The sequence below is a fragment of the Oncorhynchus tshawytscha genome, linkage group LG23 (assembly GCF_018296145.1).
Source record: "Oncorhynchus tshawytscha isolate Ot180627B linkage group LG23, Otsh_v2.0, whole genome shotgun sequence".
NCBI classification, from domain to species: Eukaryota; Metazoa; Chordata; class Actinopteri; order Salmoniformes; family Salmonidae; genus Oncorhynchus; species Oncorhynchus tshawytscha.
This window is the reverse complement of record NC_056451.1, coordinates 9581572-9593577: the sequence shown is the minus strand read 5'-3', so window position 1 is coordinate 9593577 and position 12006 is coordinate 9581572. Positions and strand designations below refer to the sequence as shown.

The 12006-nt window shown below is 42.8% G+C and overlaps 3 protein-coding genes and 1 long non-coding RNA gene across 5 annotated transcripts; 3 read left to right on the top strand and 1 right to left on the bottom strand.

Moving 5' to 3' along the window:
- Positions 1-740: 740 nt before the first annotated feature.
- On the top strand, positions 741-4729 carry LOC112230289 (protein C-ets-2). 2 transcript variants are annotated; one of them, XM_024396532.2, is made up of 8 exons: positions 741-892; positions 1096-1177; positions 2110-2193; positions 2360-2434; positions 2578-2778; positions 3025-3291; positions 3541-3659; positions 3800-4729. In XM_024396532.2, the coding sequence occupies exons 1-8, from the start codon at positions 827-829 to the stop codon at positions 4079-4081; spliced, it is 1176 nt and encodes a 391-aa protein (XP_024252300.1). In that variant the 5' UTR covers positions 741-826; the 3' UTR covers positions 4082-4729. The 2 variants fall into 2 exon arrangements, with proteins under 2 accessions (XP_024252300.1, XP_024252292.1); XM_024396524.2 differs by having other exon boundaries at positions 2077-2193.
- A 187-nt stretch (positions 4730-4916) lies between these two features.
- Positions 4917-6630, top strand: LOC112230319 (apoptosis-associated speck-like protein containing a CARD). Its single transcript, XM_024396557.1, has 3 exons — positions 4917-5308; positions 5736-5804; positions 6233-6630. The coding sequence occupies exons 2-3, from the start codon at positions 5768-5770 to the stop codon at positions 6493-6495; spliced, it is 300 nt and encodes a 99-aa protein (XP_024252325.1). The 5' UTR covers positions 4917-5308; positions 5736-5767; the 3' UTR covers positions 6496-6630.
- Positions 6631-7959: 1329 nt separating this feature from the next.
- On the top strand, positions 7960-10575 carry dnajc28 (DnaJ (Hsp40) homolog, subfamily C, member 28). Its single transcript, XM_024396539.2, has 2 exons — positions 7960-8125; positions 8661-10575. The coding sequence occupies exon 2, from the start codon at positions 8689-8691 to the stop codon at positions 9856-9858; it is 1170 nt and encodes a 389-aa protein (XP_024252307.1). The 5' UTR covers positions 7960-8125; positions 8661-8688; the 3' UTR covers positions 9859-10575.
- A 507-nt stretch (positions 10576-11082) lies between these two features.
- Positions 11083-11739, bottom strand: LOC121840585. The gene is made up of 3 exons (XR_006079708.1): positions 11438-11739; positions 11266-11346; positions 11083-11131 (listed from the first exon to the last, which is right to left on the bottom strand). It is a non-coding gene; the product is annotated as an uncharacterized LOC121840585 (long non-coding RNA).
- Between the last annotated feature and the right edge of the window lie 267 nt (positions 11740-12006).

The window sequence follows — 12006 nt, the reverse complement described above, 5'->3', positions numbered from 1 at the left end:
TACAAGGCGCTTGTGCCGGCCTTATCTGCTCAGGCCACTCACACCGTGATTTCAGAGCTTCAGCATGTAGTTTACGGGCTATTGTTCTGTCGAATGGCTTCTAAAGATATGCTCATGGCCTCCCACCTCATTATAACCAACTTGCAAGTTCTGATTTTTAAAACACCCTATCTGCACCCGCCCTGTCTCGCATGGGTTTGAGCTTAGTCGACGTTGCCAAGCATAGAAAAAGGTTATGATTTCCATAGATTTTTTTAATGACTAAGTCAATAGCCTATTGATAGGCATACATACGTTTTGGTGTAGCCTATTGGGTATTCGCTATTGACCTAATTGGGGTAAACATTTTCTCAATACATAGGCTATTTTTAAACTGGCCTAATTGAAATAAAATCATTTGTAGATCAAGTTGTATTCCTATAAAATAATATATCTAGGATTACACTAATAAACTCTCCATTCATTATCTGATCATGAATGGGTTGTCAATTTATCATGGGAGTAAGATAGCCAAATGGGCATGCAATGTTAATTAGATTTTGGGCGCTCAATTGACCATTTTATGATACATTTTTGTGAATGGGTGTGTGTGTGCTGCTGCCAAATCTGTGTTCGTGAGTCGTGGCTGACGTCACGGCCAGTTAAACCGCAGTGTTTTGGGACAGGGGAACGGGGAGTCACGAAGCAAGATGACACATTCCTTTGCGCCGGGGAGCAGGCACGCCCCTCCAAGCTCCGCTACTTTATAACGGGACTGGGCCGGGCAGAGGGAGACTACACAATTGTAACTCTGAACTCCAAGTGGAAGCAACTGTTCCAGTCAAAGATGTACTGGGATACCATCCTGAAATCCAACGAGAGAAACATAGAGACCAGAGACTCTAAAATAAAGGTAGGATTTTGCCTCATGCGATTTTAAGTTTGTTCATGTATGCAGCCTGTACGAACACTTAACATGATAAAGATTTGCAATATATATTTACATTTTCAGAGACCATTCGATTATACATATCAACCAAAGCTGTAAAATTGTATGAAAAAGATGTTCTACAATAAAATGGGCATGGCATATGTATTCCACTTTTTTCCACACAGATGGAGATATACCAAGCTGGATATTATATGGAAGATTTCAGAACACAGGAAGTCCCTGCTGGTTTGGACTTTGCATCATATGGTAAGTCATGTTCTCGTTGGATCACTTATTGATGAATACGGATCAATGTATCAGTTCAGTTTGAACTACACCCCAAACCAAATAACTGCCACCAACGCCACTAGAATTAGGATTAATCATCAACTTTAATAGTTATCATTTTACACTCTGAAACTAACTTTCGGAGTATCCACATTTTTCTACGATAAGATTTTGAGCTATGTTTCCTGTAGCTCTGTGTGGTAGTTGAAGGACAAAGGAAATGTTTTTTGCAGAGTTGGTATCTCATCAGCCCTGTCAGAAACTCAAAATGAGACCTTGACATCTGCTTCTTCTACCCAACCGAGGGCTGCGTCAGGAAAAGGGTTGCTGGGGTGTGTGTCCATGCACTGTTTGTAGGAATGTCAGTCTGACTGAGGGAGGTAGAGCCGAGATGGGGTGGTCGGGTTAAAGACCCTCCCTCTCTCTTTCCCTAATCCTTTCCTCCAGACTTCCTTCTCCAACAGATTTAGAGCCCCTCTCCTCCCCCTTCATCACTACTCTGTCACACTCCCTCCACTCGCTTTTCCTCCTCTTTCCCTCTGTTTCCCCTTCTCCCGCCATTCAACTCAAATGGGTATGGTTGAGATTTTGTTCTGGGTGCTGCAGAATAGTTGTTGAATAGATATATTAATTAGTATTAGTATTACTATAATTAAACGTAAATAAGAATGATGAGTAATAGTAGTAGACCATAACATATTATTGCTTGTAGAATAGCAGTTGGACAGTCTTTAGAGATACGCTTGTAACCCCTTGGGTAGCATTATAACCTATTACATTCTAAATCAATTCTATTTCTATTCCATTTTGAGTTCTGTTCAGATCTTCACGCCTTTTGACTCACCCCCATCCTTCTCTTCTATCTCCGTCACCTCCAGACTACAGTGATGAAGACCTGTCTTTTCTATTAGACAGTAAAGGACCAGGGCAGCAGCAACAGTATCCAGAGAGTTATGGAGAGCTGCAGAAGAATCCACGTCCGTACGACAACAAAGGTACACCTACAAAGACTCTTACAGAGACTCTTTAACAACCACTTTATTAGACCACTCTGATAAGCATTCTGGGGAAATCACTAGATCGGCCTGTCAATGACCGTTGACTAACTTCCGGTGTTGCTCACGTGTTTTTATTTTTGATGTCTTTCATTCTTTTTTTCAGTGACCTCAAGTGACTCTGTCCTGTTCAACCTGGATTCATACCCAGAGTTTAACTGTTGGGCGTCATACCCAAGTGGTGAGTGTCAGTCCCCTATTCTCTAATCCATATGTTTCTATCATTTTGAGAATGATTCTATTATCAACACCTGTTGTAGTTTTAGAAATGAATGAATATTGATCATGATTGTTCATTCCTTTTTTCTCTCTATTCATTATTAGATGGGCTGACTTTGGGCCAGTCTCAAGCGGGGTTCCAGGATTCCACCCAGACGTACCACAGCCTTGTGCCCCTGTGTTCCCCAGCCCAGAGTGGACAGTTCAGCCCGGGCACGGGGGATGCCAGCACCAGCAACTCTTTCCTCCCTGGAAAAGGAACGAGCCACAGAGGGACCCCCAGCACTGTCAGCCTGGACCACCTCAGTAAGAAAGACCACACATTTGTATCAACCAATGCATGACCATGAGACCTATTTGTGTTTAAAAACATATTGCCTGTTTTTGTTTGTAGGTTGTGTAATATCTAATTCATATAATTTTTTAAGCTGTTTGTTATAACCAACTCTTCTTTGTTTATTTAACTTATAAAAATAACCACACAGAGAAATCCATAGGCTATGATTACTTGGATAATATTTACAATGTCTAACTCTTCCTCCTCTTCCATAGATGAATCTGAGCAAAGCTACACCCGTCACTCAGGTGAAAAACTGTATGACTCAGGAGCACAGAAGACCTCCTTCTGGCCGGACTACCCCTCTCCCAGCTATAGCGCATCCCTGCCGCCCCCTCACCACCCTCCATCTTGTTCCTCAATCCCTAGACCACAGCAGCCCTCAGAGCTGTACTGCCCCCGTGTGGCCAAACGCAAAAGTGCACACTCCCAAAGACCCGAGAGGGAAGGAGGACAAGTGATGGGAATGTCAGTTTATCCAGGTAAGACTAGTCTCTTATCATGACTTATCATTACTACTGTTATACACGTGTGTGTGAGCATGGGTAGTGTGTGTATTTTGGAGCCTGATTGTGTGTTTGCTCTAGAATGTGCCTCTGTCATTACTGTGTCTTCTTTTAAATAGAAACAAATTCATAGTATATCTTAAGAGTAGCAGGCAAATAAACAACTTTTGTATCCATTCTAGAGTCCATTCAGAATTTGTTCATGTGTATTTTCTCTCTATTCAGGATCAGGGCCCATCCAATTGTGGCAGTTCTTACTGGAGCTGCTTCTAGACTCCGCCTGTTGTACCTTCATCTGCTGGACAGGAGACGGTTGGGAGTTCAAGATGTCCGACCCAGCAGAGGTGAGTTTCTCTACTGATTGTGAGAGATTTTAACCACTCGTAGTAGGAGTTGGAAACCAGCACAGGATTGAGCAGTGGGAATATGCTATCAGGCGTTTGTGGTTATTTTTGAACAACCACCCCTTTTGTGTTTCATCCAGGTGGCCAAGCGCTGGGGTCAGTGTAAGAACAAGCCCAAGATGAACTATGAGAAGCTGAGCCGCGGCCTGCGCTACTACTACCACAAGAACATTATCCACAAAACGACGGGCAAGCGCTACGTCTACCGCTTCGTCTGCGACGTACAGGGGATGCTGGGAAAGACAGCACAGGAGGTCCTAGCCAGCCTGAACATTTTACCCACGGGTACAGAGTCAGCCTGGCAAGGCCAGGGGGCACCAGTATTATCGCCAGAGTCCAGCGAAGCATGGGCGTCGCAGTAGGGGGAGTGTACCAGCAGCTACATCACTAGAAATATGCTATGTAGAACAAACTTGCCTCTTAGACATGTAGAAAATGAATCACATTGGCTCTATTTATGGCATTTCTATCTGCAACATTAGACAATGTTTGGTGTAAGACTTTTATTACCAAGTGATACAGTAGTAGCCATAGCTGTGGGAAGTAGGGGTGCTAAAGTAGGGGTGCAGCACCCCCTGAAAATCAGAATAAACAAATTCTGTAGTAGCCTTCAATTTGATTTCATTTTAGTGTATGACTTACCTCTTATTAACATCAGCAGAATAAGAGCTCAATGAAACTGTAAGCCCAGCTGTCTCCAATACTGATGCTCTTTATGTTAATTACATGGTTAGTGATTAACAACCCCCCTCCATCCTCAAGTACTTCTTGCCCCCTCTAAAATAATGGGTGCATGACACCACTGCTTACCACCCATGCTGTTGAACAATGTTCAACATTAACTTTGACTGTGAGGATCCATTTTTATACCCTAACATATCTACCTCTTTTATTGCTGACAAAATAAAGCTAAGAGGGACCATGCTTGTTCTGTTGAATATAATGTGTGTGATTTACAATATTGTTTGTAAAATGTTTGTAAATAAACTGTACATAACTTGAAAATACTATTTAAAATGTTCTGTATTATTTCGAAAGGTATAAAGGCCTATATTTAAAAAAAAAACACTCAAATGAGCAGGCAAATATAGATACAAATAATATAATAAATAATACATTCGTTAGATAAATGCTAAATTAATAATAATGGATTAGGCTGTTTTGTTTCTTCTGGAGTGTGCTGATGGACCACTCCTTGGCCTATGACGTCAGACGGTGCGAAGATGTACAGTATCTTGAAGAGAAGCCTATTAGACAACATAGAACAGAAGACACATAGCCCAATCTCACAAAACCTGGTTTAAATTACAGGTTGGCATAAAATAGGCCAAAAACTGTTGGCGACATATTAATCGGTGTCTTTGAAGACTTGGGAGAAGCTGAATTGACGAAGTTCAGAGGTAAACTCTGTGACCGCAAGCAAGGAGCCAAAAGTTCACAAGAGCATTGTTGAGAAAACGGGCCCAGTGGACTTGGTAGATCTTCTGACCCGTACATTCACTGAAGACGGGGCTGTGAATGTGGATATAGAGGTCTTGGGTGCAATTAACTTCCAGGGTGCAGCAGGGAACTGACGGATTTCAAGAAATGTAAGTCGAATAAAGTAGGAGGCACGTACCACGGACATTTAAAAAAAATATATTTAATTTCATATCTTTGAAATGTTTAGAAACCACGTCAGTTAACACAAAAGTAGGCTAGAACAAACCTTTATTAGACCTAGGTCCTAAATAAATTGCATTGAAATGTCCATAACGTATGGAAGGAAAACTATAAGGAAGTTGACAGTTTTACTTTCACTTATGCGAGCATTCTATTGAGCATTCTATTTTGCTCTTCTGGCCAGAATGATATCATACAGTAGCATATATTCAATTTGCAACTCAAAATGGGCCTAATACATTATACCATAAACACACATTTCGATTTCTTGCTGATTTCGATTTGTCTTTAGGCCTACTATTCATATTCATATTTCTATTCGATTGGTAGTGTCTCATGAAGCCTATTTTACAGCTCACAGATCTTGCGTAACATCGGGTGTTGCAATGGCTGGTGCACCTGGTACAAAGAACATGATCAAAGGTAAACACTAAACCAAGTGTTATATAGCCTAATGTCTCAAATATGCCGACGTTATTAAAATGTATGTTTTACTGTAATTAGTGATGGTTAATGGGGAAACATTCAATACCTAAAGTATTCTACCTCGATGAGCAATCACAAAAGTCCTTCCATTTAATTTCTTCTTCAACATACTGTAGTTGCAACTGCTGGCCTCCTCTAGAATCCTCAGCAGCATTTTTCACTCCCCATAGTTTATTTAATCCTGTCTGAATTAGAAAAAGTGCATCACGTCGATCCTCCAATTTGCACACCCTACACACATGCATGCACACAAACACAACATTAAAGGAGGCATGTAGAGATATAGGCACCTATCAAATATATTATGTATGCTTTGCATTCCATCACTGCCAAAAGTCCCAAGTCATGTCCTCTCTCTACCTCAGACAAACACTTTGTGGACCATCACCGGACGGCCCTGATCGACAGAGTGAGCCAGGTGGAACCCCTACTGGATAGACTCCTGGAGAGGGGAATCATCATCCAAAACGCCTACAGTGAAGTGAGGGCTAACAGAACCAATCAGAAAAAGATGAGGGAACTTTTTGATGGCCCTCTGAAAGCATGTGGGCCCAAAGGCAAAGATATATTCTTAGATATCCTGATGGATTTGGAGCCATTCCTGATCAGTGACCTGAAGGGGGAATAATGTGGATAGGGACATTTTTTTAAGGCAAGCGACAAAAATATGATGATAATAATGCACTCTGTTTGACATTATATTCTTAAATTGGAAAAATGAATTGTCTCCAACATTTGCAATAAATTAAACATTTTATATTGACCGCTGTTTTTTTCTTTTCATTAGCAAATATTGTGTGGTAAATTCTAATCATCTAGCTTTTTTAAAACTCAACAACAGAAAACAAATGAACAAATCAAATCAAAACAAATGATCAAATGTTATTAGTCACATGGTATAAAAGTTTTGAATGTCCCATTGGTAGTTTAGTCTCCCGCGTATGTTATTGCACGTTTACTAGCAGAATGGAAGTGGGAGTTTATTTGACCGCTTACAAATTCTCAGAAGACATTATGTACAAAATAAGTAAAAATATAAGTTACAAACAACGCAAAGAAACGACAAAAAAAGCACAATTGGTTCGGGGATACTTAAAACATCAGCCTTCTTCTACGGTGCCATTGAATACATGTAGTAACATGGTGTTATGTAGCCTATAAAAATGAGATTACAATACATCTGTGCTGAGGCTATGTCGTTTCTTTAACATAAACAAGCATACGGCCATTTGAACGTAAACGTCTGCTTATCATGAGTGAGCCATTGATAGCCTGGTACTAGATCTGTTTGATCTGTCTTGTCAATTAGTTGTCATTGTTTGCATGGCAAGGACTGGCATGATGATGGCACAAACAGATTGGTATCCGGGAGTGTATCTTTGAGTCGCATTAGAGTTTCTATTGGACACATTCAGGAAGCTCCCTCCGTTTCGTTCTTTCTGTTTTGTTTGCATCAGTCTCTTCTTTTTGGTTTATTTTGGTTGCTATAGCTAGTGAATACAGGCTACAGTCCATATTTGGCTGTCTGTAGATGTAGATGGGATAATGGCAGTTCATGTGCTAGTCGGAACTAGGTAACTGCATTTCCGATTTACTAACTGGGTGAACTAGTTTGAACTAGGAAACTGACATTTCCAAACTTCCGAACTGGTTGTAGTTATACTGGTGCTGCGTTCAGTCAGTTAGCAAGTCGGAAATGCTTTCTCCTAGTTCCGACTAACACATGAACGCACATTAGCCTGTTTTTACACGTTCCAAGGAATTCTGCCTTTAGTTGCATGTTCAACACATTCACAGTGACTTTAAACATTTTTTAAAATCTTTGTGGAGGACACATCATCTGTTTAAAAATGCAGGCTACTTGCACAAAACGTTATCTTAGTAGGCTTGTGTGACAATGCTTTGTTTGAACAAAACAAATTTAATATTGAACAGTCCACTCAATGTATTTGAAATAAAACGTAATAAAAAAGTATAAAATAAAATTCATACACTATGCTGCTAGCATAATCAAAAGTCACAGTTGTTCACGTTAAGTTTCTGTCTTCAGTGTATCTGTAGTTTAAGAAAACACAGGATTAGGCAAAAACTGCAACTCCCTGCATTCATTGGGAGAGTTAGCTAACAGCGCCAAACAAGCATGTCCGACCTCTTCTAATTATACCAAATTGATCCGACCTGATTGTTGTCTGGCGCTGAACCTATTGGGAAATAACACTGTCTGAAACTAATGAGAAGGGCGACTGTATTTTAATAAGGTTAGTGCAATTAGTATCTTGTTAGCTAGATGCTTTGTTTACTTAAAACGCGCATAGAACGATGTAGTTAGCCATGGAGCTCAGCTAGCATGATTTAGCTTCTAGCTATGCGGGTAATAAAGATGACAGCTAGCTACTGGTGTTCTTTCATAACACGGGAATAGTTACAGTAGTCACCGATACATGTCTGTGAGGTTACATGCTGTAGCTTTAATGCATGTGACAGTAGGTGTCAAATGAACAAGTGCATAATTCCATCAAATATTGGAATTACTACCAGCGTGGGTACCACCAATTTGTTTCTACTATCATTCCACTCCTTACCAATCCCTGGCAATGACATGGAGTACAAGGAGGGGCATGTTAGCAAAAGTGGTTCTGTGTTTCAGACTAGACCACTACCAACAAAATGTAAACAATGGTTCAAAAGCATCCCATGACCTTTTCAAATGCATGATATGCATCCCTATGCTAACAATTAAGTGTGGGAACAAATACAACAAGCAACATCATGTTTCTTGTCACTGTTGGGCAGGTGTGTGCTTCTGCGTGCCCCAGCAGAGATGAGTTACGCCATGCAGCTGTTGATTCACCGTGGGGATTTCTGTCATGGCCGCACGCTGCACCCCCTGGGCCTCCGGTCCCTTCTCCGCACGCTGAGTTCTGGTCCTCGTGTGAGCCGCAGCCTTCGGGAGAGCTACCAGCTGCTACACCTTGAGCTTCCAGATGTGTGCGAGAGTAGCCCTGCGCAGGTGAAAGAAGCCTACCTACGCATGGCCAAGCTGTACCATCCAGACTCGGGCGCTGCTACGGCAGACGAGGCAATGTTTGCGCGGGTAGAGGAGGCATACCGCGCCGTGCTGGCGCACCAGTCCCGGCTTCAGAGCTGTGGGGGTTCGATGGAAGAAGAGGAGGAGAAGGTGAAAGGTGTGGCTCCTCAGCACCGCCACTACCTGAGCTACGAGGGTGTGGGCTCTGGGACGCCTAGTCAGCGCGAGCGCCAATACCGTCAATTCCGAGTGGATCGGGCGGTGGAGCAGGTCCTCGACTACCGCCAGAAGGAGCATGAGACGGCGGCTGCAGCTGAGGGGGCGCTGGTGGAGAGGGACGTCCGCCAGCGCAGCCGGCAGATCAAGGTCACACAGGCAGTGGAGAGGCTGGTGGAAGACCTCATTCAGGAATCCATGTCCCGGGGAGACTTCCGCAACCTGAGTGGCGCCGGGAAGCCCATCAACAAGTTTGAGCACAACCCGTATGCCGACCCCATGACCCACAACCTCAACCGCATCCTCATCGACAATGGCTACCAGCCACCCTGGATTGTCACGCAACGCGACATCCGAGAGGACATCGCACAGATCCGGGAGAGACTGCTGCAGGGCCAGGCGCGGCTCGCCGACCCCATGAACCCCAGGGAGCATGCTCAGTGGCAGCAGCTGTGTGGGGTGGTGGCGGATGACCTTATGAAGCTCAATAAAACGGTGGATAACTTCAACCTGATTGCGCCCATGCTTACCTTGCAAATGGTCCACTTCAGTTTGGAGCGTGAGATCGACCGCGCAGAGAAAGCAGCCTTTCAAGGCAGACAGGAGAGCAAGAGGGAAAGAGTGAGGGAGTGGGAGGAGCAGAGAATAGAAAGAGAAAGGGAGCGGGAGAAGAGAGATAAGATTAAAACTCATCAACACTCTTGGCAAGGCGGCCTGCTGGCATGGATGCAGAATTTACTAAAATGAGCAATGGACCTTGAAGGCAAAATTAGATAAAAAAGGATATTTCAAATCAAACTTTTATTTATAATCCATTAACACAGGTGTCAACACACTTTGAGAGGATAAGACAGAGGTGTTGAATCATTTGTCTTTTATGTCATTTTCAGTGTTTTTGCTACATTGGGTTGATTACAGTAGCATGTTATAACACACAGAATAATACAACAAGCCACTACTACAACACGGTTACTTGACCTTACTGTAACTCAACTGTGCTTTACAATAATGCTACACAGTGTCAGTGTCTGGACCTCAGGACACAATGGTAATGGTATCGGACTACAATAATCCATTTAATGAAATACTTTTAATCTACGTTTATAAGCGAAGCAATTGTAATTACATTGATTTGTTTCTTTGCTGAATGAAGGAATGAAAGTATAGAATACTCGATGTTCGTTATGAATGAGCAGTTGACTGAAACTGCTCTAAACTCAAATACGGGAAAACTGAAACCACTGAAGATTTTTTCGCACACTTCCAGTCAGATGAAAATCTCTTTAAATAGGAGGTAAGCTTTCGGTCAGTCGACTGACCGAATGCTAAGCTACTATGAGTGGAAGTGTGTGGTGACTTTTTCTAGTTTTGCATTTTGCCTCCCGCAACTTCACTAATCGATAATGGGTGTGCGGTAGATTCTGCCTATGATTGCATTACAATAAAAGAGGTGCTGTAACTCAATCTCTCTCTCACTTGTCATTGTGACTATAATATGTTATATTAGGATTGAGAACATCAACACTATTAACTCCTCACTATCCATCCCAATCTATCCTGGGAGCTGCTCCAATGCAGCAGGGTTGCAGATGACCATGGGGTTCTTCCCGTTGTCTCCAATACGTGTGTCTGCCTCATGCAGTGCCTGTGTGACGGCCCGTGGGAGGGTGAGTCCTTTGGTCCAGTCGTGGGCAATGTACTGGTGATACGGATCGTGGGAGCTCTCTAGCTTCTTGGAGCGGATGTAACTCAGCATGATACCAAACGTGAAGAAACTAAACATACCTACCATCAGTAGAACGTACACAAATCCCTGAGCTTGAGCCTTAGGTATAGCCCCGCCCACTGGGAGAACGGCCTGCTGGGTAGTGTAGTTCTGAGAGAGTACTGGGACCAGTAAACCTGTGCCGTTCAGACATTGCTGTAGGAAGGATAGCAGGAGAGTCTGCAGCTCTGTGCCATTTAAGTGCAGCATTGCTGATCTCTGCTGGTTGTGGAAGGGAACTGCTGCTCTTGTCAACTGATGAGGGAGGAGAGCCTTGGTCAGTACACTCGCCCCAATGAGACACAAACAAAAACACACATTGCACAAGTCTAACACAGACACGGCACAGCCAATTTGACAAACACACAAACTAATGCTGCGGAACTCACTTCTCTGTTCTCTTGCTGTGGATAAAAATATTTTATCTCTAGTTGCTCCGATGGCTTATGCCTCAGTTTCTGTTGACCTGCCTGAGAAAACTTGGTATTACACATCTACGATACAAGTGTAGGACAAATGATCAATCACAGAAGAAATATGTAAAATGAAGAGTGCAAATACCTTTGGAAGCTCTCAGTATTGTTGCTCACGAAGGTGCTAGTAGAAGATCGTGACCTTTTTAAATAGAGTACTCCGTTGATTTCCGTTGATTTCGAGGGGAAAAACTGTAAGGTAATCTGGTTCCACCTACACTTCCACTCCAAGACTTCTCTTTCTCTCGCTCTGTCTCTCTCTCTCCCTCACACACATACACACACACACTGACGGACACAAAGAGCTTAACCACGTCAACACGTTTAATGAGCCATAGATGTCATGTCAGAGGTCAAGGTCAGAACCTCCGCATGGTATGGTAGTGGGGCCGTGTGATTTACTCTTATGACCGCAGGACACTGTGGTTCAGTTACGGACACTTCAGTACAGTTAAACCTGTGTGGTAATAACTCTGTTATAGTTGTCTCCATAGCTATGATCACCTGGTCAACATGCTTCAGTGTTGTAAGGTGTATGGTCAGTTTTGTGGTCACTTCTGAATTGTCATATCTGTATGTATGGTCAGTCTTATGTTCATGTGTGGTTGTGATGTAGCTAGGCTGTAGAACAAAGCGGCATTCAGACTGGAGGGAGAG

Bases quoted from the DNA above. Each gene is read 5' to 3' on its own strand.
- LOC112230289 (XM_024396524.2), top strand. From the start codon at position 827: ATGTACTGGGATACCATCCTGAAATCCAACGAGAGAAACATAGAGACC. The intron at 1,178-2,076 runs GTAAGTCATGTT...CGTCACCTCCAG, and splicing joins TTTGGACTTTGCATCATATG to ACTACAGTGATGAAGACCTG. The intron at 2,779-3,024 runs GTAAGAAAGACC...CCTCTTCCATAG, and splicing joins TGTCAGCCTGGACCACCTCA to ATGAATCTGAGCAAAGCTAC.
- LOC112230319 (XM_024396557.1), top strand. From the start codon at position 5,768: ATGGCTGGTGCACCTGGTACAAAGAACATGATCAAAG. The intron at 5,805-6,232 runs GTAAACACTAAA...TCTCTACCTCAG, and splicing joins TACAAAGAACATGATCAAAG to ACAAACACTTTGTGGACCAT.
- dnajc28 (XM_024396539.2), top strand. From the start codon at position 8,689: ATGAGTTACGCCATGCAGCTGTTGATTCACCGTGGGGATTTCTGTCAT.